This window comes from Amaranthus tricolor, chromosome 5 (assembly GCF_026212465.1).
Source record: "Amaranthus tricolor cultivar Red isolate AtriRed21 chromosome 5, ASM2621246v1, whole genome shotgun sequence".
NCBI classification, from domain to species: domain Eukaryota; kingdom Viridiplantae; phylum Streptophyta; class Magnoliopsida; order Caryophyllales; family Amaranthaceae; genus Amaranthus; species Amaranthus tricolor.
This window is the reverse complement of record NC_080051.1, coordinates 31,304,262-31,331,096: the sequence shown is the minus strand read 5'-3', so window position 1 is coordinate 31,331,096 and position 26,835 is coordinate 31,304,262. Positions and strand designations below refer to the sequence as shown.

The following is a 26,835-nucleotide window of genomic DNA, read 5'->3' as shown; positions in this document are numbered from 1 at the left end:
TTCTTATTGTTAATATAAATATATAACATCGATTTTAAAATTTTAAGTTAAGTTTTATTATATTTAGAAGTAGACTAGAGATTCTTATAGTCAAGGGGGAGAGAGAATTAATTCTTCATATAACTGGTGAAAAAGAATCAAACCCCTATCACAATAAGGATGAAAGATAAAGTTATAGATTGTTAAGTTGGTCAGTTGAAAAAATGTCATTTACTACTCATTATTTTAAGTGCATCATTCGTTTCTAATATGAGATTCTTTAGAAAAAAAACGTATACATTTGCCAAAAATAATGAGATCATATATAAATGTAAATTTAATTGAACATTTTAAAATATGAACCACAAACCTATATGACTATATAGCTATGAACAGCATGTAAATGTCCCATTTCCAACGGTGGAGAATGTATATGAATACATTTCCAACTCCTAAGAGTATTAAATGAGCACATAATGAAGTCATTCCATGGTTTAATTTGCTTGGCTGTATAGCCCACCATGCATGTTTCTTGGCTGTTGCTGCACTTTTAAACGATATAATGTCGTCATTTTCTGAACCTTCAGATCATTCTGCTTATAGTCCTAGATGCATAATAATTTCAGAAGGTTCCAACTAAAATTAAACCACTAAGATTAAATATCAATTATTAGAGTTTGTAATCAAGCTAGGCGAGCGAATAAATGGAACAATAAATCATTTCCTATCTCATTCAGTGGGATCGGATCAAATATATGTAACGTTACCGTTATTAACAATAACACTAATAAAAAAAAATGTTTTTAATTGACTCCAGGTAGCAAGCATCATAATCAATTCAAGGTTAATATAATTAATTTCTTACTTAAGGGATATAAAAATAATTGATGTTGACTAATATACATAGGTTTTGTATTATATGAATGATCTAAATTTAACAATGCTTTTATCACACTCTTTGCTATAGGAGTATTTTAATTATATTTCCTCTCTTTTAAAAGCCTATTATATTTCTGAAAGATGTGATTGAATTTTTAATAAAATATACGTCAATATAGCATTGACAAAGTATTTCAATGATATTTAAGCATTTTATATTTTTCTAAATTATATTTTCATGTGTCTATCTAAAAAGCAAAATAGTGGAAAAGTGAGTACAATTTAATTTAATTTAGACGCCAATTCACAATTTGAATTGACCATTGTTACCTCTAATGATCCATCATGTAAAATTGATGAAATGCAAAATGGGACAAATTGTCCATGGAAACAAAATAAGAGTTGATTCAAGTTAGAATGAAGACATTTCCCTTCTTGATCGGGTTTACTTGGAACAATTTGTGAAAAAAAATGGAAAAGAAAGAAACAAGAATATAAGATTTGAAGAAATAAATTGATACACAATGACTACAGTTAATTAATTCACAATCACAGATTAAACAAATTCTATGTACAAAGATTTTCAATGTTGGAAGCAAATATGTTCACTAGCACTAGAACACTCATTTAAGCAGCTAATACAAACATAATTAAGCATCAACATTTAACACCCTTCTCCCCAGCCTCAACTTTTTTGGGTCAATCACCCTGAGAATATGCTTGCCTGTAAAATTCTACAATTTGACAGATTAAAAAGAAATTACATCACAAAACCCCTCCCCCTTCAGAAATTCTGATATCAGAAGAAACATAATCACAATAGATAGGAGACAAAGAAGGAACTTATATATTTACAGTCAAAACCCTTGTATGACAAGCTTATTAGCTAAAGCCTCCCTGGAATTAATGGCCCGCGTTGAAATTTACACAAGGGGGGCTAACAAATATGCAGCATAAAAATCCCAACTCCAAAAGCCAACCTCTATAACTCCATTGTATTCGGTTTGGCATGGTAGTGCACTGGCACACAACTGAAAAAAGTGTCTTGAATGATCCCAAATCAGAGGCAACGTTGATATGGAACTCAATAATGTCACCATGTTTAAGCTTGAAACAAAGCCATAGCCTTCGACTTTGGCTTTGGTAAGAGCTTCTATGTATGTTCATCTTGTAGGATTATTGTCATCTGCATACAAAGTAACAAAAGGATCGGCAGCACCAACTGCAAGCAGCACTTGATAAGGATGGAAGGAGAGACAGCTCACGGGTCCAATCTTCTGAGCCATGAATGTTGGATGGTAACGAATGGTGCCTATTAGCGCACCCTCGAGACTGAACACTTTTACGAGCTGTTTTGCAGAACCACTGGCTATGATTGGAGCATGCCGATGAACAGCCAGGGCTGTAAGTGAGCCCCTGTGGGATTCGATTGTGAGGTACGTATCCCTCTGATTTCTAATATCGAAGAACTGAATGTCACCAGCCTGAGATGCACTGACAATCTGAAAACGATTCAATGATAACACAGTTAGGTAGCATGTCAAACTCAATATTTAAATGGGAGATAGTATTATTTCGCATGTCCATTGGCAATGTATTCAAATCCATCCCCAAACAAGCATCTTGCTATAAATATTGCCAAAATCACTTTAATTGTACTGAGTGATAATGGGAATGCAATATTGAATAGCATATAATTTTTCAAGGTAGGCTCATGGTAAATTTAATTTACTTAAAACTATTGTTTTGCAAAATATTTTTTACAAGCACTTTAAAATTGAGTGATAATGTAGAACTAAAAAGAAACAAATACTTATGGAGTGAGCAAGAATCTAAGGTCATCGATCACCATGGAACATCCCATTCATATTTCCACTATTCTTAAAGTGCCAAATTTCGTATGGGCATGCAAAATAATAAATGGTGAAAGAGGATGTGACCGCGTGAGTGTATTAAAATCTCCTAGTGAAAGAAAAAAGTGTACCATCAGTGGTTCCATCCATGAGGATATACAGGGTAAACATGCGCAATACTGTCTTTTACATTACAAAAACTGTCGATATAAGAGATGGCACACTTAAATACAAATTTCAAAAAAAAAAAACAGGCTTAGAAAACGAAGGAAGTGTATAAATGCAATACCAGTACGGCAGTACCACATACCAAACAAGCCAAGAAATTTTTATCTAGAAAAGCCCATATTTAGAGTTCTCAAGATTCCCTAATCATCACCATTTTCTAATTTATTATAAATAATGTCAAGTGGTGCAGCATAGTTAATCATTTGATAAGTACTCACCTTAAACACATCTAGTCCTGGTTGGAAGCCAATTCCTACAACTCTTTCGACTTTCTGAGTATGCGGACGAGTAGAACAAACAAGCCTAAAGAGGAAAGGAATTTAAAGAAAAAAAGTCATGGGAGGAAACACTTATAATTCCAGTAAAATACACAATGGAAATTGACAACCAATCATGTCAAGCCAGCAAGAAATTACACAAACAGCTAGTCTTTCAAAACTTGAAAATTTACTCAGCAATGTAATATAATGGTCATTGTTCTACCTTAAACATCTAACTAATTGTTAAAATGTAAATAAACTACAATCGATTAGCACTAAAATCACATGGGAAGGATGATATATCACATATACACACACACACCGATACAAAGACACTTTGTTAAAACTTAAAAAGTGAAAATACATCAGGTCATTGTATAATTAATACTTTACTTTATAACACTCCACCAGCCTTTCAAGTAGATGTAGCCAATATCTAGTATTTACAAGCACTCATCTTCTAGCAGCTCTTGCCATATGCCCACGTCACCTTAAAAGTTCCTTTTAGACATGAACTGCGACATGATTTCCTTCAAGTGACGGCACTTTAAAGAAACAAATTATACTCCCTCCATTCCTCAAAGAAGTTCCCACAATGAATGTTTACAGAAATTATCTTTTAGATGGTTGATATATTATTTTATTATATAAAAAATGAAGGAGGGAAAGTGAAGACCATAAACATTAAAAGAAATATTTAAAGAAAGTTAGTGAAAATATACGGGACCACAACTATCAAAAAATTGTTTTTAAAAAGTTAGTCGAAAACATGTGATCATAAACAATATAAAAATGTTAACATGAAGTTAGTGGAAGATATGCAGGGACCATAAGCATTATTAAAAAATTAAAATGAGAATGGACAAGGTTAATTTTGTCCAAAATTTGTGATATCAATAAAATGATTTTTTATGGGAACAACAAATAAAACAACCCAAAATGACAAATGAGAACAACTTTAAGGAACTGAAGGAGTAGTTCTTTGTCGTTTCTAAATAAGTTTCAATAACCATCTGCGAGTAATAGCATTTATTAACCTCAAAAAGTAGACTGTTGAAAAGTCCAATGCTCAAGGCAATTTAAACCCAACAAAAGCCAGGGCATGAGGAAGGACAAAGCAGGAGCAGTAAAAATAAAGAGCCCTGATCAACTCACATTTCAGGTGTTCGGATGTCAAAGAGTTTGACAGAACCATCAGCAAACCCAGCAGCAAATTGACCTCCATGGACATGAGATGCGGCCTAAAGAAACACATGAACAGTGTTAACCCAGCATGTACAAAGCAGTTTTATCATACAAAAACAGCATGATGTAATCATAACAAGACAAGACCCAGCATACAATGCAGAGTTTTAGCTAGTACACATAAATGAAACGCTAATGACAGGCTAAACAACAATGCTCATGCAACAGCTAGAAAAATTTAAAAGCAGAGATGAATACCCTATTAAAAATATTTTAGTAGTAATCACAGATCCAAAGACCGAGTATCTGCACTGTGACTTTAGTGGGACATCACCGGTAGGTGAACCAGATGGGGAGATTGACGGGGATGTAAATCATCGTATAAATGCGGGTTGGCTCAAGTGGCGAGCAACCACCGCAGTGTTATATGATAGGAAATTCTCAAGCAAGTTAAAAGGAAAATTCTACCGGGCGGCAATCAGACCTGCTCTACTATATGGGACCGAATGTTGGCCTATAAAGAAGATTTTCGAACATAAGATGGAAGTTACAGAAATGCATATGCTGAGGTGGATGTGTGGGCACACATTGATAGATCGAATTAGGAACCAAGAGTTTAGGGACAAACTAGGGGTACCCCTAAATCTGGAAAAACGCGTAAGAATAGATTGAGGTGGTTTAGTCATGTGCAGAGAAAGACTTTCGACGCCCCTATGAGGAGGGTTGAAAGCATTATAGTAGAGGGTAAGAGGAGTCGAGGAAGACTCAGGAGAACTTGGGATGAGCAAATGAGAGTTGACCTGCATGAGTTAAACCTCTCTGCGGACCTGACTAGGGATAGGAGCAGTTGGAGACGCCATATCCATGTCTTAGACTACTGATGTCTGCTTAGTTTACCTTTTAATGTCCTTAACCTCTTGCTCTAATCATTTCCTTTCTATTAGTTTGTTTCTTTTGTAGTGGTTCTCTTTTTATAGGCCTTTAAGTTATCTTGCACGTGTAATCACGTCTCTTTATCTTCCTCGAGCCGGGGGACTCCTTCGGCCGCGCTCTCCTTCATGGGTATGAGTTGCCGCCATCTTTCCCTTCCCAGACCCTGGCCTTAGTTTTCTATGAGCGGGATATGCTGGGTAGGATGATGATGAATCACAGATCCAAAGAGGAAAAATGAACCTTGTTATTCATCATGGCAGTCATTATCGATGAAAGAATATTTCTACTCACGATGTCAACAAAGAAGAAAATAAGGGGCCTCAAAAAAATCAATTACATGGATGTCAATCATGCTATTAGATGAATCTAGCATCACCTAACTACGAAGACTGATATCTCAAAACAATACATAATTGCATGCTCGTTATCAATCCCAAATCCCTCTAAAGGCCATCAATGCATCCAAATAAGACATTTTTCTAACGTACAAAATGAGATATGAAAACATCTTTTTTCTATCAAGAATCATGATCACAGTTTTGTGCGTACGATGTCAAGTCACCCTAATTTATAAGTCCCAAAATACTAAAATAAAGGTCACAAAATCTAACCAACCATTCTGATTAGTTATTGTACAAAGCACTTAACCAAATTCCATAAAACAAACCCAGTTACATATTCTTCCAAACAAAATTCCCAAAATCACAATGACAAACATAATTCTTAATTCCAGTATGAAAATAGCATAATTCTCGACTTTGAGTACTAAATTCCAAGATTGAAACAAAATATCTTCTCCATCATTTGTTGTAATTTTTGATATCTTCTTAATTTCTACTTTTCTTACTCTTGCAGGTGCGAGCACTTGTTTCTGTTTCAGGGGAATGGTGTAGATAAGGGATGACCCATGGGAAATGATTGGGGCCATTGAGAGACCCCATTGCTTGTGTTTCAGGGGAATAGGGAATGGGAAATGGGATGGAGATGGAGGGGAGGCCATGGAGGGAGGACTCTTGATTGAACTTGCCCATAGCTACCACTAGATAGAAGCTAGCCGAGTCCGAAACAAACCAAGAAAAGGTCGAATAGAAAGCAGTAAATCTGTTGTAGACTTGTATCTCCCATGAAGGTGCGTGACAAGGGACATATCATTGACGAATGAAGAGGAGCAATGTAAGGTAAAGGTTATATTATCAGCCGAAAACATAGGAAAGAAACCATGGATATGGTCACGACTGTAGCAACAGTTGCGAGGAATTGAAAGGGCTTCATAATCACATCACCGTGTGAACTGACAACTCTAAAAAACCCATTGATCATATTACAATATGTCATTACCCAAATGTTAAGTGTCTCCAGCCTAAGCGATGTTTGAAAGGGTCGAATGTACGCAATCTTATCATTGTAACAACAAATAAAATGTTGTCGAATGGCCCTTGATTGCAAAAACCATCTGCATACATGGTCTCAGCCTATATTTAGCGGTACAACAACCACATCACTCTCATTTCCGCATTGCTGCACTTTTGTTAACAATGATTAAAAAAGTGGGCCTGTTCAAGCTCAAGGCTTAACAACCTTGCACGTTTTTATGGTGCTATACAGCAATTGAGAGAACCCCCTCAGAAGATTAGCTGGTAGATGAGAGAGCCCAATTGCTCAATAAACCCAAATTAGCTGCCCATACAACCAATATGGGACAAAGTCCCATAACCTTATAATTGTAATGGCCTCACATCCGTTCTATACAGCTTGGTGAGACGACACCAAGGAAACATAACAATGGGCAGCACAAGGCACAACAGCAGAAATTTTCAAACATTTTTGGCACAATTTTTTTTTACTGATTTTCAATCTCGCCAATTACTTAAGAGCCAAACCCCTAAAATCAAATTTCGGTGAAAATACAATGTGAAGATCATTACCTAATGCAAATAGTGAAATAAAGACTTACCAGTGCTGATATGCAGCTATCAGTAGATGAAGGAATGGAATGCACAAGCTGTTCTTTGTCAAGATCCCATACTTTAATTGATGGCACCTCTCCAGAGACAAACTAACAGAAAGTATTTGAATCTACGTTAGACTAGCTTATAATTTATTTGAAAGAAAGTTTGAAGTGCAGACAAATTAAGTGCTTACTAGGTATCCAGACTGCTGTTGCCAATCCACAACAGCATTCATATTCCGAGAATTAGGTCCATGAACAGGCAAAGAAGAGAAGGCAGTCACTAGCTTCTGTTTTCCCCTTAACATGTAGTCTTTCCATATCCGAACATTCCCATCACCTTCATCAAGAAGAATTCAATTATTGTCACCTTTACCTTAAAAGAAAAATGTGACTACTTTGTATTGCATGCAGAGGAATACAAAAAAATTGAGGGATTTACCAGAAGCAACAAGAAGCAAACTATCATCAAGTTCATTTAAAAGGCAGAGCTTAGAGATTCCTTTATCAGGAAAATCATGATTGTCGAAGCTATTCAAAAGGGCTGGTTCCTCATAGTTCCATACCCTGAGAGATAGATCAAGCACAGTATGTAAGTGACAAGAATCAAAATGTGAAAGCATGAGCTACATCTGCTGAGAAGACAGAAGAGTATCTTTATGGAAGTAGATATGCACATAAAACTCCTACCAAACTCCACCTAAAGAAAGAAAGAAAGAAAAAATGAATTCACAAAAGTCAAATTACTGCAATAGGCATATTATATTCCAACGTTCACTGTTACTTCATTGTCTATACAATGCAGTTTTCAATAACAGTGACACAAAGAATTTTGGCAGAGGATCAAGCTCTTCTAATTAGGAATGACCTGATCATCTAGGCCAACCCAAATTCAACTTCAAAATTGTTTTTTGGAATCCAAAAATCAAGTACGATGACCATCTACACACATTCTCCTCTTCCATTGATTCCTACTGTTGATCCTGCAAATCCCAATTCTTCAGGTCATTCTACGCTACTGTAAACCAAGTCATCTTTGTCCTACCTTTTCCTTTTCCTCTTCCTCTTCTAAGCTCTTGGAAATTTCTAGCTTCCAATTTTCTAACCCATGCACTATTCAATCTTTACACATGACCACACCACTTTTCTGGAATCTAATTGTTTTAGAAATATTCAAGTCCACACGCACTTATGCAAATCACTCATGATCTTGACATATTAATAAGCTATCAAGCTGAATTTAAACAAAAAGAACGTATGTAAAATCAACCCTCAAAATAGCCCAATAGCCTTGAAAATCACATGTAACAAACATCCAATGACACTTCACATACAAAACCTGCATTTAATACATATAAACACAATTAAGGAATACAGATTATAGAGAAGTGTCAAAAGCAAAGTGTAAATAACCATACTGAAAAAGTATCAGCAATAAAAGAGCCTAAAACAACATATCACAACTCATTTGTGGCTTGATAACTCATTAGTTTATCATCAGCTTTTGAAGTGGAATTGTATTAATTTAACCATGCAAACTATCAAAAATCACTACAAAACAGGGAAATACTTGCAACACAAGAGTGTTGACCATCCAAAAGAGCACATCAAGAAGAATCCGCACTGAAATTTACAGTAAATACCTCATCACAGCAGATAACACCGATCAACAGCTAAGATTTTCCAAAAAATAAATTTAAGAAGCAGATGTAAAAAATCATCAAAACAGAACCTTCTAGGTGTCAGTCTTGCGTGTGTTAAGAATTACACTGGCAACATACTTAATTTTGCACAATACATGAATGCCAAATATAGTAAATAACCAACAGAGTTTTCCCTACCTAATTCTTTCCTTCTCATCCGCCGCAACCACAACTGGAGAAAAAGGTTGTAGCAATGTAGTTTTTGTTCCAGTTTCAAACTTGGTATCCCAGCTTGCAATCTGATTATTGAGTTTTCTGACAGCTACAAACCCACTTATATATAAAAACCTTTAAATGTAACAGGAGCAGCATAGAGAAAAACTAAAGAAGATAATAATGAAATAGAGATATATAGTAGAACCAACTTACAATAGCGCTGACATTTCACTATGAGGTCCGATGCAGATTTTTCCTTTGCTTCTCTTTTGGCTATCAATTCTTCACTGTCATCTGATGCCGTTAGAAGAGGCTTTGAAAAGTGCCCACAGCTCCAATTATATATGGTTGATCGCGGTAGAAGACTACGCTCAGTATGGCCAGTAGATCCACCATAACCTAAAAGCGGATCTGCTAACCCAGAATCTGGAGAGCTGAGCAATTGTGGTCGAAACTCTAAGGAAGAAACTCTTCTTATTCCTGTCAAGTAACTCGTTCTAGGAGGGCTAACTGGTGGAGTTCTAAATGTCAATGGAAGGTGACCTGTCAAATCACCCCAGAACTATCCTTTAATGAAGAAACTTTATAATAGCAGTTTGACTTGAGGAAACAACTGAAGCAGTAAGCAGGTAATGATCAAAAAAGAGCAATATCCATCACCAAAACTTTTTTGTATTACATCATTTTAGACAAATTAGATAGGATGGTACTACTGTATATTCTCAATGGGCCCAAAAAAATAGTTTTTGGTTTTGAGTTATAAAGGACTAAATTTAAATTTCTCATTAGATCACCCGCAGTTTTTAATTATTAACGTAAAGTTGCTGATAATGTTTTCTATTTAGTCATTCGGAAACAAACACTTTTGTCATTACTAAGAAGGGTAAGGTTGGGTAGATCCTATCCCCAAACAACGCCAAAGTTGGAGCCTCTTAATGGAATTAGGGAAATGAAATGTTGTAGATAGGATGTTAATATATCAAACAAGCCATACCTGAACTCATATCAAACCATGAAGATGAACGAGCTAGTCCAGAGAGCCTCACACTAGCAGAAGAGGGTTCACCAGTACGAACACTGCTACTGGAGGGCCTTATGGGTCTTGCAACAACTTGTTCAATTCCAATAATGGAAAGAACTCTACGCCCAAGCCTTGCAATGCGAGGTGATGGATCTTTTGCCAATGTACACATAGAAAATATACACTCCAAATAAAAATTATTATCGAGAGGTCTAGGTCTATCATGGTTTATAATTCCATTGCCAACAGCATCAATTGATGCACCAGAATCAGAATGTTGAGATGAATCATCTGATATAGGGGACCCATGCATTATTCCAGTAGAAGCCAATGGACTACTTGTGGATACTCTCCCATCGCGAACAACTGGAGTGCTGTCACTACTTATTCTCAACAACGGACCAATATGAGATGTAATGATACTAGCTGGAGAAACATAGGGGTTCGGAGTACTATAACCACTTCCTGTACTTGTGACATGAAGGGCACTGAGCCCAGAGCCAGGCTGAGATCTCCAGTATGTAACAGCAACAGTTTTGAGATGCTTGTTATGGCCAAAAGCAAATCGAGCTAAAGCTGTTCAAAATAAAAATAAAGATTGAATTTGTCAAAGACAAACAGGTTGAAAGAGATTCATATTAAGTAGGTGTGACAAGGACAGAACTTTTTCTTTAAAACAGAAAAACTTGTATATGTATCAATGACGAAAACATAGTTAACCTTTACAGCCTTAAGGGTAACAGACAGCATATTCAATTATTAGCCTCTAATACTTCCACTATCTTCAAACTTTATATTGAAACGTCTGTTCCACTTTTATGAGACAAACTTAAAGCGAAAAAAGAGGAAGACTAAATTCATAAAATGCACCATTCAGTGTTAACATCAACACAAAAAAAAAATAAATAAAAAAATATATATATATTCACGCCACGGCTTTCAGAAATTATCATCTGTGCAATCATAACAAAACATAAAAACCCACGTGACAGTTCAAAGTTAATTACCTACTGAAACCTCAGCTCTCACGAGAGGACTTCCATCTGAAACAACACTTAAGAGATTCTTAATAATACTAATGTCAGCTTTACTTTTTTCATCATCATCACATTCTTCATCCACCCCATCACCCGAAGAGTCAAATCCAACACCAAGTAAGGTTCCCAGGGCAAAGACAGCAGAAGCTCTAACCTGAAAATCAAGCTTTATTATGACTTTTTACAAGGAAGAAGAAAAAATATTTAAAATGAACCGATAAATACTTAAGAAATAGCAAAAATGCAAACCTCAGGTTGGCTCTCAGAAAGTAGAGATGCTAATATCACAGCAGCACCTGCCTGTAAACCTACTATTTGAGCCTCCACAAAGTCCTCCCACATCTTCCCTAGACAGAGACAAAGCCACTGGAGAAATAAAGGTTCTGACTGAGTATCATTTGGTTTTGGTGGTTGAAGGTGCTTAAGGCAAACATCAAGTAAACCAGCTTCAATACAAGCTTCTTGTCCCCGTTTATGCCCATCAACAATCACCGCTAAAACGAACGCTGCCATAGCACGTTGCTCAGGATAGGCTTCTGAGCTGTCAAGAAACTTAATAAAATACGTATGACCTCCATCCTTCACTAGATCAACCTGGCATGACTGAAAATCCCACAAAAAACATCGTCAGAATAATCCAAAAGATGCACACAACTCAACGAGTTTTTTAAAGGTTGAAGGGAGATGTTTGACAACCGGTTTCGTGATTACCTTATCAAGAGCCAGAATCTTTGTCCAAATGAAAACAAGAATCTGTCGCAGTTCCACTGTCGTAGTTAGCAAGAGCTTGAGGACATAGGGGAAAATACCAACTGACAACGCCTACAAAGCCAAATTCATTGTTAATACCAAACATAATACTTCCGGGATAAGGAGGTACAAATATAAATGCCAAAGGATTAAAAACATTAGTGAAACAAAACAGAAAAACACGTGTTTGGTCTTTAATTACCAGGTCAACTGCCCAGGGTCCCATATCAAGGAATCGGCCGAGAAGCACCAAAGCACGGAAACGGTGACATTGACTAAGTAGGACCTGCATAATAAAAGAATAGTTGGAAGGAGTTGCAAACAGATATATCCAGAAACTGAAAGGGATTGCAGAGGGAAACAATTATCGAGATAGGAAAAGAGTCTAAAAATATGAGCGCAATGTTTGAAATAAAAAATGGGAATGTAAGAATACATATTGAATCTGATATATCAAGGACCAAAAGACAGTAATTTTTTTTTTGTTAATCCTCCCAATAAAAAAGCCTCCATAAGGGATTATTAGGCTGGGCTCTGGAACAATCATCATACAACATCACATTGCCCAATGTGACTAAAGTGGCTCCCATGGGGGGTTGAGGTTACAAGTTCACAACCTTACCTTAGCAATTCACATTATTGGACAAACAAATATATTTAGGGCCTAGAGCCAAAAGAAATTTTGTAACAGATTACTATGATTAAACATGATGAGTGGAAAACTTACATGTATAAATTCAATTCTCAAAGAATGAAACGACTACAAAAGCATCTAGCTTGTAGTTGTTACTCATAGATCAAAGGAAAGTGATCGCACTAGAAAACAGATTCCCACATGTCAAATATGTTAAATGGAGTTAAAAAGAATAATATAAAGCCTTTTTAAGTTGAACTCCCTGATCAGGAGTACTGCCCATCCGAGCACAAGTGTAAAACTTCTTTCCAAGCACATTCGCTCACCTAAACACTCTTTACATCAAAAAATTTTCTCACTACTATTTAGTTTGCTCGTCAAGTACATATATTTCTTAGAATGATGCTTACTACGTTTATCATTTTCTTTATATACATTGCAAGAAACCCCTTTTCTCACAATGCTTTGCTGAACATGCATCAGCCTTTCAGCTTCAGGAGTGCATGATCAATTTCCCTCATGTTTCTTTTTTCAATCCCTTGAAAATATACTCGGTCACCCCGCACCCACAATATACGATTCTATAATAAATATTATTCAGAAGTATCAACAAAATTTATAAAAAAGAATGCGAGTTTGAGAATTTCTCTTTCCTAAGGACAACTTGTAAATAGACATTCTTAACTAGGACTTAAATTTGAACTCCTTCAAAATACAAACATATCATATTAAGTGGGTGGATATAAAGTGACTATGGTATGGGTATGGTCATGATAAGTATACCATGTAAGATTAAGTGAGTTAGATTGATTGGTTGGCATTGGTATAGGTAAGGTGTGGGTATGAAATTCTAGGTGGTCATGAGAATGGAGAAGGGGAACTCACACCCCAAACCCATTTTTTCATCCCTATTTGTATCTTAATTTTCCCATTCTATCTAAATAATGTATTCCTTCCACATCAACTAATGGCTTTGGGGAACTCTTCATTTTGTTTACATCCTCTAACCCCTAATTGTATCTTTTCTTTCTATGATTAAAAGAAAACCATGCAAAGTTGCTCAACCAATGGTTCCAATTCCAAACAAACCTAATTCAAAACCAGTAAAACGGTAAAACCTCAAAGTAGTATACAAACTACTAAGTCAAACCAGAAAGTCATCAAGACAAATTGAGTTCAGCAGAAGATGCTTGAAAGTGAATAGAAGTCCACTTGTTTTCTTAAAGGAAGAGATGAGTTAACCATGGTTTGTAATGATGTGGATTCTGTACTTGATTAGATATCTCAAATGAAAATGTATTAAACCACTCAAATGCTTTGTAATTTTGCACCTAGACCTATCAAGTACATGTCGGAGGCATGAGGAATGGGCAATTCAAGAATTGATGATAAATTCTATTGGAAACAAGATGCTATTGTGAGTGAACGGAATTCAGATAGTTTTCTTCAGGAAGGGGAGAGCTAATGGATTTTGATAAAAGATGATTTGGTAACTGAGGGAATAAATCAGAAAGTATGACTTGATTTTGTGTTCTCATCTGCAAGTGTATCGAGCCACTCCAATGCACTGTAATTTTGCTTCTCTCAGCTGTATCGATCAACCTTATCTCTCTTTTATTTCATCTTTTTCCCTCCCTATTTCTTTTCTTTCACTAAATCTTGCGTTAATGTTTAGTTCATAACAAGCATCCCAATAATTATATTTTAAGCAGAAAAACAAAAATCAAACAAGATAAAAAAAGAGCACAAGAGAGAGTAACATGTTCCCTTACCTGAAGAACAATAGGCAGTTGCTCAGGTGGCTTCTTTTGCTCAGATCCATGGTCAAGCCATACTTCAAATGCTTTTAGCTGCTCAGTGAAGAAAGGGCTTGGCTGATAGTGGAAAAAAAATTCAGAACAAGATAACTTAAAATCACAACAGAGCTACAGACAAATGATCAATGGTATAAGCATAAAAAATGTACCTGGAACTCCGCAGTTGGATCATGAATCAATGAGGGAAGCTGAGAAAGACAGATTTCAGCGGCCATGTCCCATGCATTCCTACCATTTATGTAACATGAATGCATTGGCAAACTAAACCAAGTAGAGCTAAAAGACTTGGGAGAGTTCAACATTACTAACAGTTCCAAATTTTAGATTTTAGTCAACAGAATATTAAAAAGCAAGGAATAATCAACATTATTACTAAGCCTATTGGAGCAAAGGAGTCATAGTTAATGGTTATGCTATATAACATATTAAAGTGATATGGCTCACGATTGCACATCTTAATAGTGGAACGGTCATGATGCCGCAGATGAGCCACCTCGTGGTGCTACGACTGGTTTTTACTTAACTGCATGCTCAAATCCATTATAAAGCGGCCATTATTTAATGAAACAGCCTTGTTTTATTCCAATTGAAGACTAATGAAAGTTGTGGTAAATGCCAACTACATCAATTTAGTTTAAGACTACACGTCTAGACCAATGCTAACTATTAGGTTAAAGTTGTAGAAAATATTGCAAAAGTTGCATGGTGTCATTAACAAAATGTACAGGGTTCTTTAACTTTCAGTTCCATAAACTAAAATAAGCAATCATCTAACAACGATTTATGTTGCAAAGGTAATCTTCCATGCCAAGAAACTGAGGCACAATTTATAATGGCACTGAGGAGCTTATTCAAGTTTACATACATACCACATATGATGCTGATGGGTTGGTGGCAACATTGGATACGAAATTGGGGAACAGTTAGCCGATCGCATTATTCTCTCCGCCAACAAAAAGTTACGGAACAGACTCGCAACTAATAAGTCTTGTCTGAATAGCCTTTGAAAAAGATCTGACAAATTGAAAATGCATCAATCATAACATTGAAATAACCAATAAAAATTTTGAACCAAATAAAGAATACACATGCATGCAAACAAAAAGAAAAATCTTGCTTTACCATGAGGAAGAACATTCCAAGCAATTGTATCCGTAACAGCTGTAAAAATCCAATTAAGTTCACCTAGAAGTGTTTTCCGATCCGTTGGACGGCCAGGAATTTTGTCTATAAGTGTATGATTAAGGGATTCATGAAGCAATGAGCGCTTACAGGACCTAAAAAAAACAGAGGGCAAGCAAAAAAGTAAGCTGTTATGATTAAATCATTTGATGCAAAAAAAGGCTGCTGAAACAACTCTCGACTTGACCTTAAAAAAACAGAACCCAGATCATTGGTACATAGAAATATTAACAAAACTACATATTCAAATTTATACTAAGATATAGTAGTATAATAAATACAGAGTTATACTAGACAATCAAAATCCTCTCAAGAGCCTCGCTAAGTGTAAGTGAAAGATGTATACTTTAATGAAGTATCTATGGAAGAGTATAATTAAGAAAAGTTAAAGAATGAAACTATGAAAATTACTACTTTCCTTGTTAGATGTCACAATTTATTTTTAATTGATTTCCATTATTTAGCTCGTTAAAGAAAAAACAAGTGTAAATGCATTACTAAAAATATTAATTCAACTTTGGATTTTAAGTATTACATACCTTTCTCATCACCTTTAAAGGAAAATAGTCTAAAAAATATAATAATAAAAAACCTAAACAAAATAAATATAGCTAAAAGATTTGCACATATTTCAACCTAATGGATGAAGTAAGAAAGGCAGTTCAATAGTTTTTTAACAGACCAGTCTGTTCGAAAAATGAAAAGGGAGTCATCACTTTGAACACATATGAAAAATACAGGAAAAACAAACTATAAGCAAGTCGACAAATACAATGACACTTGTACACCTATAGTGTCTACACTAATTCTTACCTATCTTCATCAAAAAATAAATTTCAAACACATTGATAATCAATAGTTGCTACATGTAACACGCAAAATTCCCTAAATTTATTTACTTGGAATCTTGGATACTACTCAACAACAGATATTGTGAAATAATAGAAACATTGGTGCTCGCCTACTGCAGTTTATCGACAGCCATTACAATTATAACTCAAGGCTCAACTGATAGTAATGGCATTGGCATCAACTGAAATCACGAATGAACATCAGTACATAATCCAGAGCCAAATGTATAAATGCATCTTCAAGACTTCAAGCCACTACCCCCTTGCTAGACTACTTTGCATTATTGCATAACCAAGAGGCTTCATGCATAAAAGTCTATAAACATTCCTTCTTGCACAGCATATTTGATATTTTGACCTACTTATCTCCAAAAGCAGTCCATAACACCTGAAATCAGAAGAGTAAAAGCTATTCTTGCTTTTGGTCTCACCAATTCTATATCTAGAAATTGCATCTCATTGATGGCACATCTCCCATCTCATTGATGGCATTGACGCATCTCCCTCCTACAAGGTTCTGGGTGGCAACATAACCAAGAATATCGCCATGCATCCAGCACTAATCATCCTGTGTTCCCAAACACACAAGCCCAAAGCCAAAAAGTACTGATATCTCTTCAATCAGTATGCAACAAATAGCCCATAGCACTGAAATCCCGATAGGCTAATATATTCTTTGAAGCAAGCTACACATTAGCAGGCAACACCGAACCAACAATGCAAAGCAAGAAAATCATTTCTTTATCGTTTTGAAATAAAGCTAATTCAGATCCACAAAAACATGTTTAGGGAATAAACAATTAGCTGACAATCTTCACCTATTCTGTCATGGTTTCCACAAAATTACATTTTGTAAGAGAAACTGCATGCTGGTGAGCAATTGCAGCGTTCACAAACGGATGTTAGAATATAAAATAAAACATAACAAAGCGGACACCTTAGTTTAAAAAAGCACGTCTAGGTGTGCCTTGGGCGGGGAATGGTCTGGGCGCATTAATAGGGCTAGGGAGGCGATTTCTTCAGGGGAGCGCCTCAAATCCTTTTGGACTAAGCCTCAAAAGAAGTCTATTTGATTTGAGCATCCACCAGTTAGAAACATACCTTCTCTTCTCTTCTTATTCTAGTTTTGGAGGGGGGGTTATAATTTCTATTTTTCTGGGTTTTAGGGGGGGCTCATAGACAAAGGCTAGCATCTTTGCCTAGTACTGGAGATCCTAATCCCTTACAAGTTAGAGCGCATCAGGCCTTTTAAAATTAAGGTGAACACAATCTCAATTCCAGATAACATGATTACTATCATGCACAAAATACAGACACACTCAATTGCTATTTGCTACTTTAAACATAGATCTCATAACTTAGTCGAGAAAGTAGTCATATTAAAAAGATGTAATACCATCTCAATGCCATCTGGATAGGTGTAGTGAGGCAAGAAGTGAAAACATCGGCAGGAAAATCTGCACTCTGAGGAAGGGTCTCATGAGCCTCGCATGCTGCAAGTAGAATACAATCTTTGGGGGCACCGGAAGAAGCAGAAGCATCAATAAGCTGTTAAAAGTCAAATCTGACCATATTATCCACCAACCTTTATCTTTCACAAACACGACAGAGACTCTTAAGCATCAGCAAAAAGGTTAATACCTCTATGAAAGCATTGACTATATTTCCAGCAGCTGAACAATCAAACACGTAGATCGAAGGTGATTTCATCCAAGAGTCCAACTCCGTGATTGGCAAGGGAATATACTGAGTGTAACTCTGTACAAGAGCAGACTAAATCAAACAGTCAATTCAAGGAGGTAAAGCTTAAAGAGCAATGAGTTGCTAGGGACAACTTACCTTATTGAAAAGCCAAATTTCACCATTCGGTGTTGGTTTCGGCACACCGTGTCCGTTGTAGTGAAACATAACTCGCTCAGTCTTTGCAGATCTACGACATGTATTACACAGTCTCTTCACTTCTTCTACAGTTGGATCAAGTTGGTACTTATATCGAGCCTGAAAAGTTTCCAGAAAACATGGAACAAATAAGAGTCAGAAAAGGGAAAATATATGAGATGGTGATGAAACAGATATTTGTGCTATGGAAAGAACAGAATGTAGTCACCTTGGGTTGCCATCTATCATATTGCATTATAAGGGCCTTTCCAATAGCTTCCAGCGCTTTTGGAGGAGCCATGGACAATGGGTCTGACACCATGGAACACAGGCTAGAATTAGTATAAGACTGCAAGTATGATAATTGTAATGAAAACAAAGATTGAAAGATATAGAAGCCAACGAAATGTGGAGCTCAAGAGCACATTGAAGAGAAAATGACCCATTCACCCTAAAAGATCTTTTTAGAAAAAAAGGGAGGGAGAACGAATATGAAATAAACTGCTGGTGGACTCAGAAATCAAATAAACTTTATCCACCAAAAATTTCACACTACACCTTGGGGGCAACAAAAAACAGCAGCAGAGCGTCAAAAAAGCTGAAAATAAATAAACAAGACCTGAAGTCCAAAACAACAAGACATCCAGTAAGTTCTATAAATGCTCGTTCAAGAACATATAAAAACTGAGAGAAACTAAGATGGGAAACAAGTTGATCATAATTCATAGTCCTTTACGTCCTCAAATTTTCACAAGTCACGAAATACAAAGCACAATATGAAAATCATTGTCCATTGAACATTACAATACCATTCTTTTGAGATTAGTAAAGATAAATTTTCTTCAATAATTTAAGAAATTGATGCATGGCTGTAAAAAGAATATTGACAAAGAAAGCAAGAGATAAAAAAAATTTTGCTAAAACAAGCTTAGATTACTCAAAACAAGAAGCATACCATTAACCATATACAATGAAAGACAAAAAAATTGTTCGGAGACTACCCATAAAATGGGATTTATAAGACCAACATAATTAAATACAAATTTATCCAACTGTTAGCACTATCAGGTAACAAATTTAGCTTGAAAATCTTCAATCTCATGAAACGAAAAAATTAACCCTTGCTTATCCAACTTTACCTACTTTCCTTCTCTTTTAAACCCTTTCATTCAGTCTTCTTCAATATTCCCATTGGATTCTTACAGTAGACAACAACCATTATCATCATGTAATGGGATTAAAGACATAGATGGATATGAGACTTGCTCCACATGCTATGGGCAGTTAATGATGATTTTGTAGATCAAATGAGTTCTCTCACCATCTTTTGAGATCAGTTCACCTTTTGATGCATAAGAATGGTATTAGAGTTGACTTAGAGACCAGAGACCTACATAGTGGTGGACCCGTGGTCGTAACTAACAAGGACACTAGACCTTATGAAGGTCGAATACGATGGATTTAATCCCATTGCAAGGTATAAAACGTATCCTACATCATTATATAGGCAACTTTCACGGACTTATAAATCAAATGGGCTCTCTTACCAGCAAAGATGAGCTCTCCTGTTTGATCTATAACACAACAAAACCTTCATGTATCTTGCTTTCCCAGAAAGCCTCACTTTCCTAGCTACATTGTAATTTTTGGAATGGGAATCCAATTCTTGAGCTTGTACATTGATTATCAATTTGGCAACCCAAATGTTCAAATTACATATAAGAATAAAACCATTTTCGACGCTTTTAACCTAAGAAATTTGAAGTGTTCAAATCAGTGATTCAAAAAAATCTAATTTACATATGTTCCAAAAAACCCAAATTTATCTAACCCTACATTAGAATTCAAGAGTTAAGATAAAAGATTTTACCTATAGGCTATAATGTTATTCAAATTTCTCCAAGTAATTCCTTATCCCTACAACGTCCTAGTTGCTAAACACAAGAGATACAAACTTGGAGAATAATTTATACTCTTCCCCAACATCAACATACACAACGTAAAACATGAGCCTTTATTGAAACCTCTAAGTATTAAGCATGCTAAGAGCATATAATATGCTCAAACAATCAAAAAATAAGTTTCATAATGTGCCTAGAGCAACTGATATTCTTGGAAATATAACAAAATGTAGAAATCATAAGGCTCAAGAAGCATCATAGTTTAAAGTCTGGCACAGAGATAAAATCATGATTAGAAAGCTAGCAATCTGGTGGCAATCTTCCTAAAGTAATTTCATAATATAAATTGTTCCTCCATCACAGTTTTACCAATATTTAGTTTTTCCCGACACTCATTTCTATGATTGGGAATATCTTCCATTCAAGTGTTAGTAGGAAACCCTTGCCCCTTCGTCAAGGAACAATCCCTCTCCCATTAAGTTAACTCAATATTGTAGATAAAGCTCAAAGTGGGACTTTGAATGAGACAAACTCAATGAGACAAATAGGAATATGAACCAATAGAATAAATCTTTTTAAGATATAAATATGTGATAATCATTGTAAAAAACACAGTAATCCACTTTCCCCAAAATCTCATCTGTTTAGATGCTTTGTAAATCGTAACCGATTCAAAGCACATATAGGATGACCTCATAACCTAATCCCCTATGTAACCTTTTCTAGGTTAGAACTTAAAAACGCTCTAACTGGAAGCAATCCATTAGAATAGAAGAGAAGGGAAACAAAGAAGAAAATGAGATAGGAAAAGGAGAAGGATAGATTAGCTTCTAGCCGAAAAATATAACCACCCAAATTTTGAGTCAATTAGAATATTGAACATCAATATCCCACACATAATTTTCAAAACTCTCCTCCCACCAAAAAAAAAAATTCCTTTTGAGTCGCAAATCCTTCACCTGCTTTCTAGTTTCTAGCTTCTCCCCCTTCATCAAAAAATCTAACTTAGTTGCAAACTAATTTCATTATTTCCTCATGCCATGCCTTGGCACCTTAAAAAGGTGATGGATCATTCAAGATTTAACCAATTTCATCAAAAACTCTTCTAATAATTCATACAACAGTCAAAAAATGTACCCGCTTCATGTTTAAAGAATTTGATCATAGATTTATGTACATAGATGTGCTTGTCCCAAAAGATCACATTTTTCTACTTCTACCTTATGAGGGTAATACTGAGAACTGCTACTCAACACTGAGGATGAAAATCATATATGGATTACAAACCAGGTAGTCTCCCTTTAACCGCAAAATTACAGTACACATTTATGAAGGTACTAGGACTTAGAGATAAAATAAACTAGAAAATCTACGAAACAAAAATGAACTCAATGATTATAACATCTTGCTCCCACCTACAGAAAAATTGAGAAGTCGGACATACGCCAACTTATCCTAGTAATAACAAGAGGTTGTTTCTAATTCAACTTTGATAGCAAGCATGATATAAAACTAAAAATAAAAAACGCATATCATTCAATAAATCATTCCACTACAACCCTTAATAATTCGGAAGTTGAAACCAAAGAAATATAAATAAGTCGATGGTGAAGCTTTTTCGCCAACTTTTCAACAACAAAAGTTAAACACTATATATTTATATCAATCAAAATCAAGTCAGTCCAAACCAATGTCACATGCACGAATTACGAGTCGACAAAGGCAAATGATGTTAAGCTTTGGACTTTTTTGAACCAATTTGAGCGACTTGTGAATTCAAAAGGCGAATTAGCTGGCTTTATACTGATCCAAACATCCTTATCAAAAATCTACTCCTCGGAACAGTGTCGGCTAACTGACACAATAAATATAAATAGTAAAAATAAAATCTGCTACTCTTGTCCACCATGAAACGGTCAAAGAGTGTTATACAACAAAAAATGTAGTAATGATCATAAATAGCAGTGGTATGATTTGCATACAAAAATTACAATGGAAATTATTGGGCAAAGCAACACAGCAGCAGCCAAATGATGTTAGCTCTTTCACTTATCATAACAAAAAAATTTAGATCCAGCACAACAGCAATGCAAGTCATTTTCTTGCATGAATAAATGAAAGTAACGAACAACTTCAGTTGGATTAAATAATTGTTTTATCACTATCACCTATCAACAAGGGAATTTTACTCAATGATATGAGCAATCGCAGTGAAAGCAACACAAAATGAAGTTGGGTATACTTATACCTATCCAACACTCCAGCCTTGCACAAGGAGATATCTTAATAACATCAGGTGGGTCGCAACTGATATTCAAACATAAAACAAGAGCTACCATTCCCGTCTTCATCTGCAAAAATATAACTTAGGTAAAGATGATTGCTATATCAAGAAGTCAAATAAATCAACGCACATGAATGTTTTAAGCAGACTATGTACTTGTAAAACACTAACATTATCTAGTAAATAGCAACGGCCCCTCACCCATACCCTAATTTATTCCTTCACAAATATATTCTCCTTTGTCAATTACAATTGAACCACAAAAAAAACAAAAAAAATTGTGCAGCCACATAGAAATTACAGTGGATTAAAAAATTTTCAATGTGTAGATAAGAGGAAAGAGAAGAGGGAATAATTGATAGAAAAATTGACGAGTTGTTCATGTTTGAAACCATTGTAGAGGAGATGAAAATACGAAGGAAATAGAAAGAGAAATTAGAGCAGTAACTAAGCCACTAGAGCAATTATCTTTTAAAAATGTAGTAATTATGTTTCAGAAATGACATAGGAACATTGATGGGGGCTCACTGTTCAGAGATGGAACTCTCACGTTTCAATTGGAAATCCAAATTCACAAGGAATTTGTGTAGCCAGCATTTTGGCAACTTCTTGCATATCAAACAACACCACTTTGTATGTTGGAGGATTGCAATCACCAATTCACTGTGTGGCTTATGGTCAATCATACATCACCAAAATAACTAGATAGCCAAGATGTATACAACAAAGTAATCAAAACTCCATCCTGATTTTCACACAAGCCCATATCATAACTACAAACTCTTCCCGGTTTCCAAGACTATTACACTCCATGGTCCAACATTGCGCCCCACAAAAAAAAATTGGAAGTTTCACAAGAAAATTGAACATTTTAACCCTATACTAAAGAACCCAACATTGAAGCTTAGAGCTCAAACAAGTTACAATTTTACAATACCAACAGTGGTATATTAAGAAAAATCCTCCATTAAAAAAATACATTCAACATCATAAAATAAAGGAATGCATAAACAATTCAATTCACACCAAAAGAACCATAAACAAAGTTAATCTTATGAACCAAAACAATCTTACTCGGTCCTTAGGCCGCCATTTCGAAACCAACCCACTCTCAGCAGGTCCAGTAGGTACAGAATCCTCAAAAGCCTCGTGCCGAAGCTCACAAAACACAATAGTTTGCGGCAGATACAACATACTAGTGGCAGCAGTAGTACTATCAGCAGCAGTTGACGTTATCATAGCCATATTGATGGCATTTTCATAAGCATTGCCAACACCAGCTCCACCACTGGCACCACTTGTACTAGCCGTCTCTGAAAGGTCTCGGTTTTGATACAATTCAACATATTCGCGATTTGAACACTCATCCAAGTGATTAGAAAGAACAACTGTAGAATGTGCAAACCTAGTGGCCATTAAATCACCTAATGCCATCAAAATCCAAATCAAACACCCCTCTATTCTCCTCCTATCCTATTCAGTTTTAAATTCAATAGCATCCCTGCAACCAAAACCAAAAATCAATTCAACATTCCAATATTCATCAAACAAAAAAACTATCCTCGACCTGGAGAAGAAATTAGAAGACAATAAAATAATTTGTTAGCCCTGATTATGATGATAATTGATAAGGGTAAATAAATAATCCATAACATTTGAAATTATGGAGAAGTTAAATCAATAATACCAATCCCATATATTAAGCATTTCAATTGCAAATACTCTTTAAATGTATTGGTATTTAATTATTTCAATTTTGCAACTTTCATATTTCTCTCCTTTCCTCTCCCCTCTCTTTCCTTCTCTCTCTCCTCAATATTGGGATATAACCCCCAAACTTCAATAAAAGATTATTTAAAAAAAATGGGAAAGAGAACATATACAAACAAAACCTTGACAAGCTATTATATGATGTACAAAGTGAAGAACAATCAGAATAAATGCACTATATTAAAACTTAAAGGTGCAAAAATGAAATCAGCATACCGAGACCAGAAAATTGGCAACGAAGAATGATGACTGTGGGAGTAGATTTTCCTGTACCACTTACCAATTCCCGTTGCTTGAGCCGAGAATTTGTCGCAGTCTGTTGTCGAAGATTGAGAAGACAACAAATGAGGGCTAAATTGACTGAATAAATCAATAATCAATGGAAGTTTGAAATTTGGGGATAATTTCAATCAACGAAACCAGAACACCATCGACGCGTTGAGATGAGTTGAAGGGAAGTGAGAGAATCCAGCTCGGAAAACCCTAAAAATGGCGGTGATTGATTGAAAAAGTGTTTGTCGGAAAACCCTAGAAATCGGAGTAATTAATTGAAGTGAAAAGAAGAGAGAGAAAGAGAAGTGGCGGCCAGGTAAGAAAAACTAAGAATGGGATTTGCAAAACAAACTCAATTACTGCCTTACTGCTACTGGGGAGACACACTATTGACTCTATACAAACACGAGGCATAGATATATTTATTTTCTTTTCTTTTCATTCTTTACAAAAAAAAAAATTTGCTTCTTTTCATTCTTTACAAAAAAAAAATTGTTTGATGTAATAATAATAATAATAATAATAATAATAATAATAATAATAATAATAATAATAATAATAATAATAATAATAATAATACTTGATTTACTATAAAAAAAATAGATTTTTTAAAATAATATGGCTTTGAGTAAAACAAAAGTAGTTATTACGTGTTTTTAAATTTGTTTTACTAAACACTTTGAGGTGGATTTTATGATAATAATAATAAGAGTTATGTTAAAATTTGGAGATAATAGCGAGAATGCAGAGTGAGTAAATAATAAAGAGTGAAATTTTTTACTCGATTGAAATTTATTACTACATAAACTTGTATATTTATAAACAAATTATAGTTACAATACATTAAATGCTGACGCAATGGTGTAAAACATTAATTACTTTTCACACCATTATCAACGGGTTGTATATAATTAATAATTTAATTATGCGGTATTGTCATATTTAATACTCTTTTTGCCGCAAATGTATACTTGACAGTGGACTTAAATCTCCCAAAATGCTCGTGTCAAGGTCCTCTTGCCTCCTTGCCTTCAAATGAGTGCTTGGAACTATCTCCTATCCTCGGTTTAGCTCTGTTCCCTCTCCAAAACCTCCGCGGGATTAGGGGCGCATCGTCCCTAACTTGCTTTGCTCTGGAAAAGGTGATCAATCTTGCAGAATCGAGCAAACACAATATACCCTATATAAAGGCGATCAAATACCATCAAACTAATAAGAAAGGACAACAACCACATAAGAACTTAAACTAAATAAGCATAAAACAAGGGTAAAAATGAAGAGTTATCAATAATTCTAAGTTTTTGATATACATCCCTAATCATATGAGTTATCTGTTATGATAATATATTAACAATAATATGAAGTATGGCTTACATTAACATTACATAAATATAATGAAGGAAAAATTATCTAGAATGGTTAAAGTCTCAAAATATATTATATACTCTAACAGAATCATAAAGAAAAGAAAACATGAATGATTGATACAAGATGGCATGTCATCTTTGATGATCAACAACCATGGATTGTATTAAATTAAGGAAAAACTACCGCAAATAATACAACCTTTCACTGATTTCCCTACAATAATGCGAACTATTAATTAATCATGAATAAAACCAACTAACAATGTATTTTCCACTGGTATACAAAATGACTTATAACCTGTTTAATAAGTTATTAAAGACATATATATATACATACATATATATATATATATATATATATATATATATATATATATATATATATATATATATATATATATATATATATATGAATGATTAGAATAAAAAAAGAATCAAAAACAAAATACCTTTTCCAATCTCCCCACTCCACCCACCCGTCATCCTCAACAGCACGTACTGCGAGCAAACCGACGGTCGCAGACCCATCCAACCCACACACCGCCGGAGACCCTCCCAACCCACCTTTTTCTGGCAAACCCAACCCACCTATATTCTCAATGCCATTGAACCTTTATTTCAATCTCTCACAAATATGCAAATACAATAGAACTCTTATGGTGTGAACCCTAGTTTTACTCTCTTGTATATGCCTCTCACCACTCCTACTGATGTTCTAAGACTCCTTATATAGTCATAAAACATATTAGAATAACCTAGGCAAAAGGGCTTAAAGCCCACAAAAAATCGGAACAAAACAGAAATTGATGCGCGAAGTAATCTGCTGCTCGCTCGGATCGAGCTTCCTCACTCGCCTGGTCGAGCCACTTACCAGTAGTTGTTGTTTGTCTCCTCTTACTTGGCTCGATCGAGCCACTCATGCTCAATGGGTCGAGCAGCCTATAAG

At 35.2% G+C, this 26,835-nt stretch overlaps 1 protein-coding gene across 4 annotated transcripts; it reads right to left on the bottom strand.

The window, feature by feature from the left end:
• Window positions 1–1,389: 1,389 nt before the first annotated feature.
• Window positions 1,390–24,899, bottom strand: LOC130814178 (regulatory-associated protein of TOR 1). 4 transcript variants are annotated; one of them, XM_057680240.1, is made up of 24 exons: window positions 24,466–24,899; window positions 23,554–23,980; window positions 22,444–22,546; window positions 18,524–18,606; window positions 18,256–18,414; window positions 18,058–18,189; window positions 17,813–17,964; window positions 15,506–15,660; window positions 15,253–15,397; window positions 14,533–14,611; window positions 14,339–14,440; window positions 12,135–12,218; window positions 11,894–12,004; window positions 11,432–11,785; window positions 11,153–11,336; window positions 10,119–10,721; window positions 9,338–9,667; window positions 9,107–9,230; window positions 7,708–7,832; window positions 7,460–7,605; window positions 7,272–7,373; window positions 4,355–4,440; window positions 3,158–3,242; window positions 1,390–2,360 (listed from the first exon to the last, which is right to left on the bottom strand). In XM_057680240.1, the coding sequence occupies exons 2-24, from the start codon at window positions 23,911–23,913 to the stop codon at window positions 2,022–2,024; spliced, it is 4,143 nt and encodes a 1,380-aa protein (XP_057536223.1). In that variant the 5' UTR covers window positions 23,914–23,980; window positions 24,466–24,899; the 3' UTR covers window positions 1,390–2,021. The 4 variants fall into 4 exon arrangements, with proteins under 4 accessions (XP_057536223.1, XP_057536225.1, XP_057536224.1 ...); XM_057680242.1 differs by having other exon boundaries at window positions 18,058–18,174; XM_057680241.1 differs by having other exon boundaries at window positions 24,530–24,899.
• Between the last annotated feature and the right edge of the window lie 1,936 nt (window positions 24,900–26,835).

Bases quoted from the DNA above. Each gene is read 5' to 3' on its own strand.
- LOC130814178 (XM_057680240.1), bottom strand. From the start codon at position 23,913: ATGGCATTAGGTGATTTAATGGCCACTAGGTTTGCACATTCTACAGTT. The intron at 18,190-18,255 runs GTAAGTTGTCCC...TGTTTGATTTAG, and splicing joins AAATTTGGCTTTTCAATAAG to TCTGCTCTTGTACAGAGTTA. The intron at 15,661-17,812 runs GTATTACATCTT...TGTTTTTTTTAG, and splicing joins ATCCAGATGGCATTGAGATG to GTCCTGTAAGCGCTCATTGC.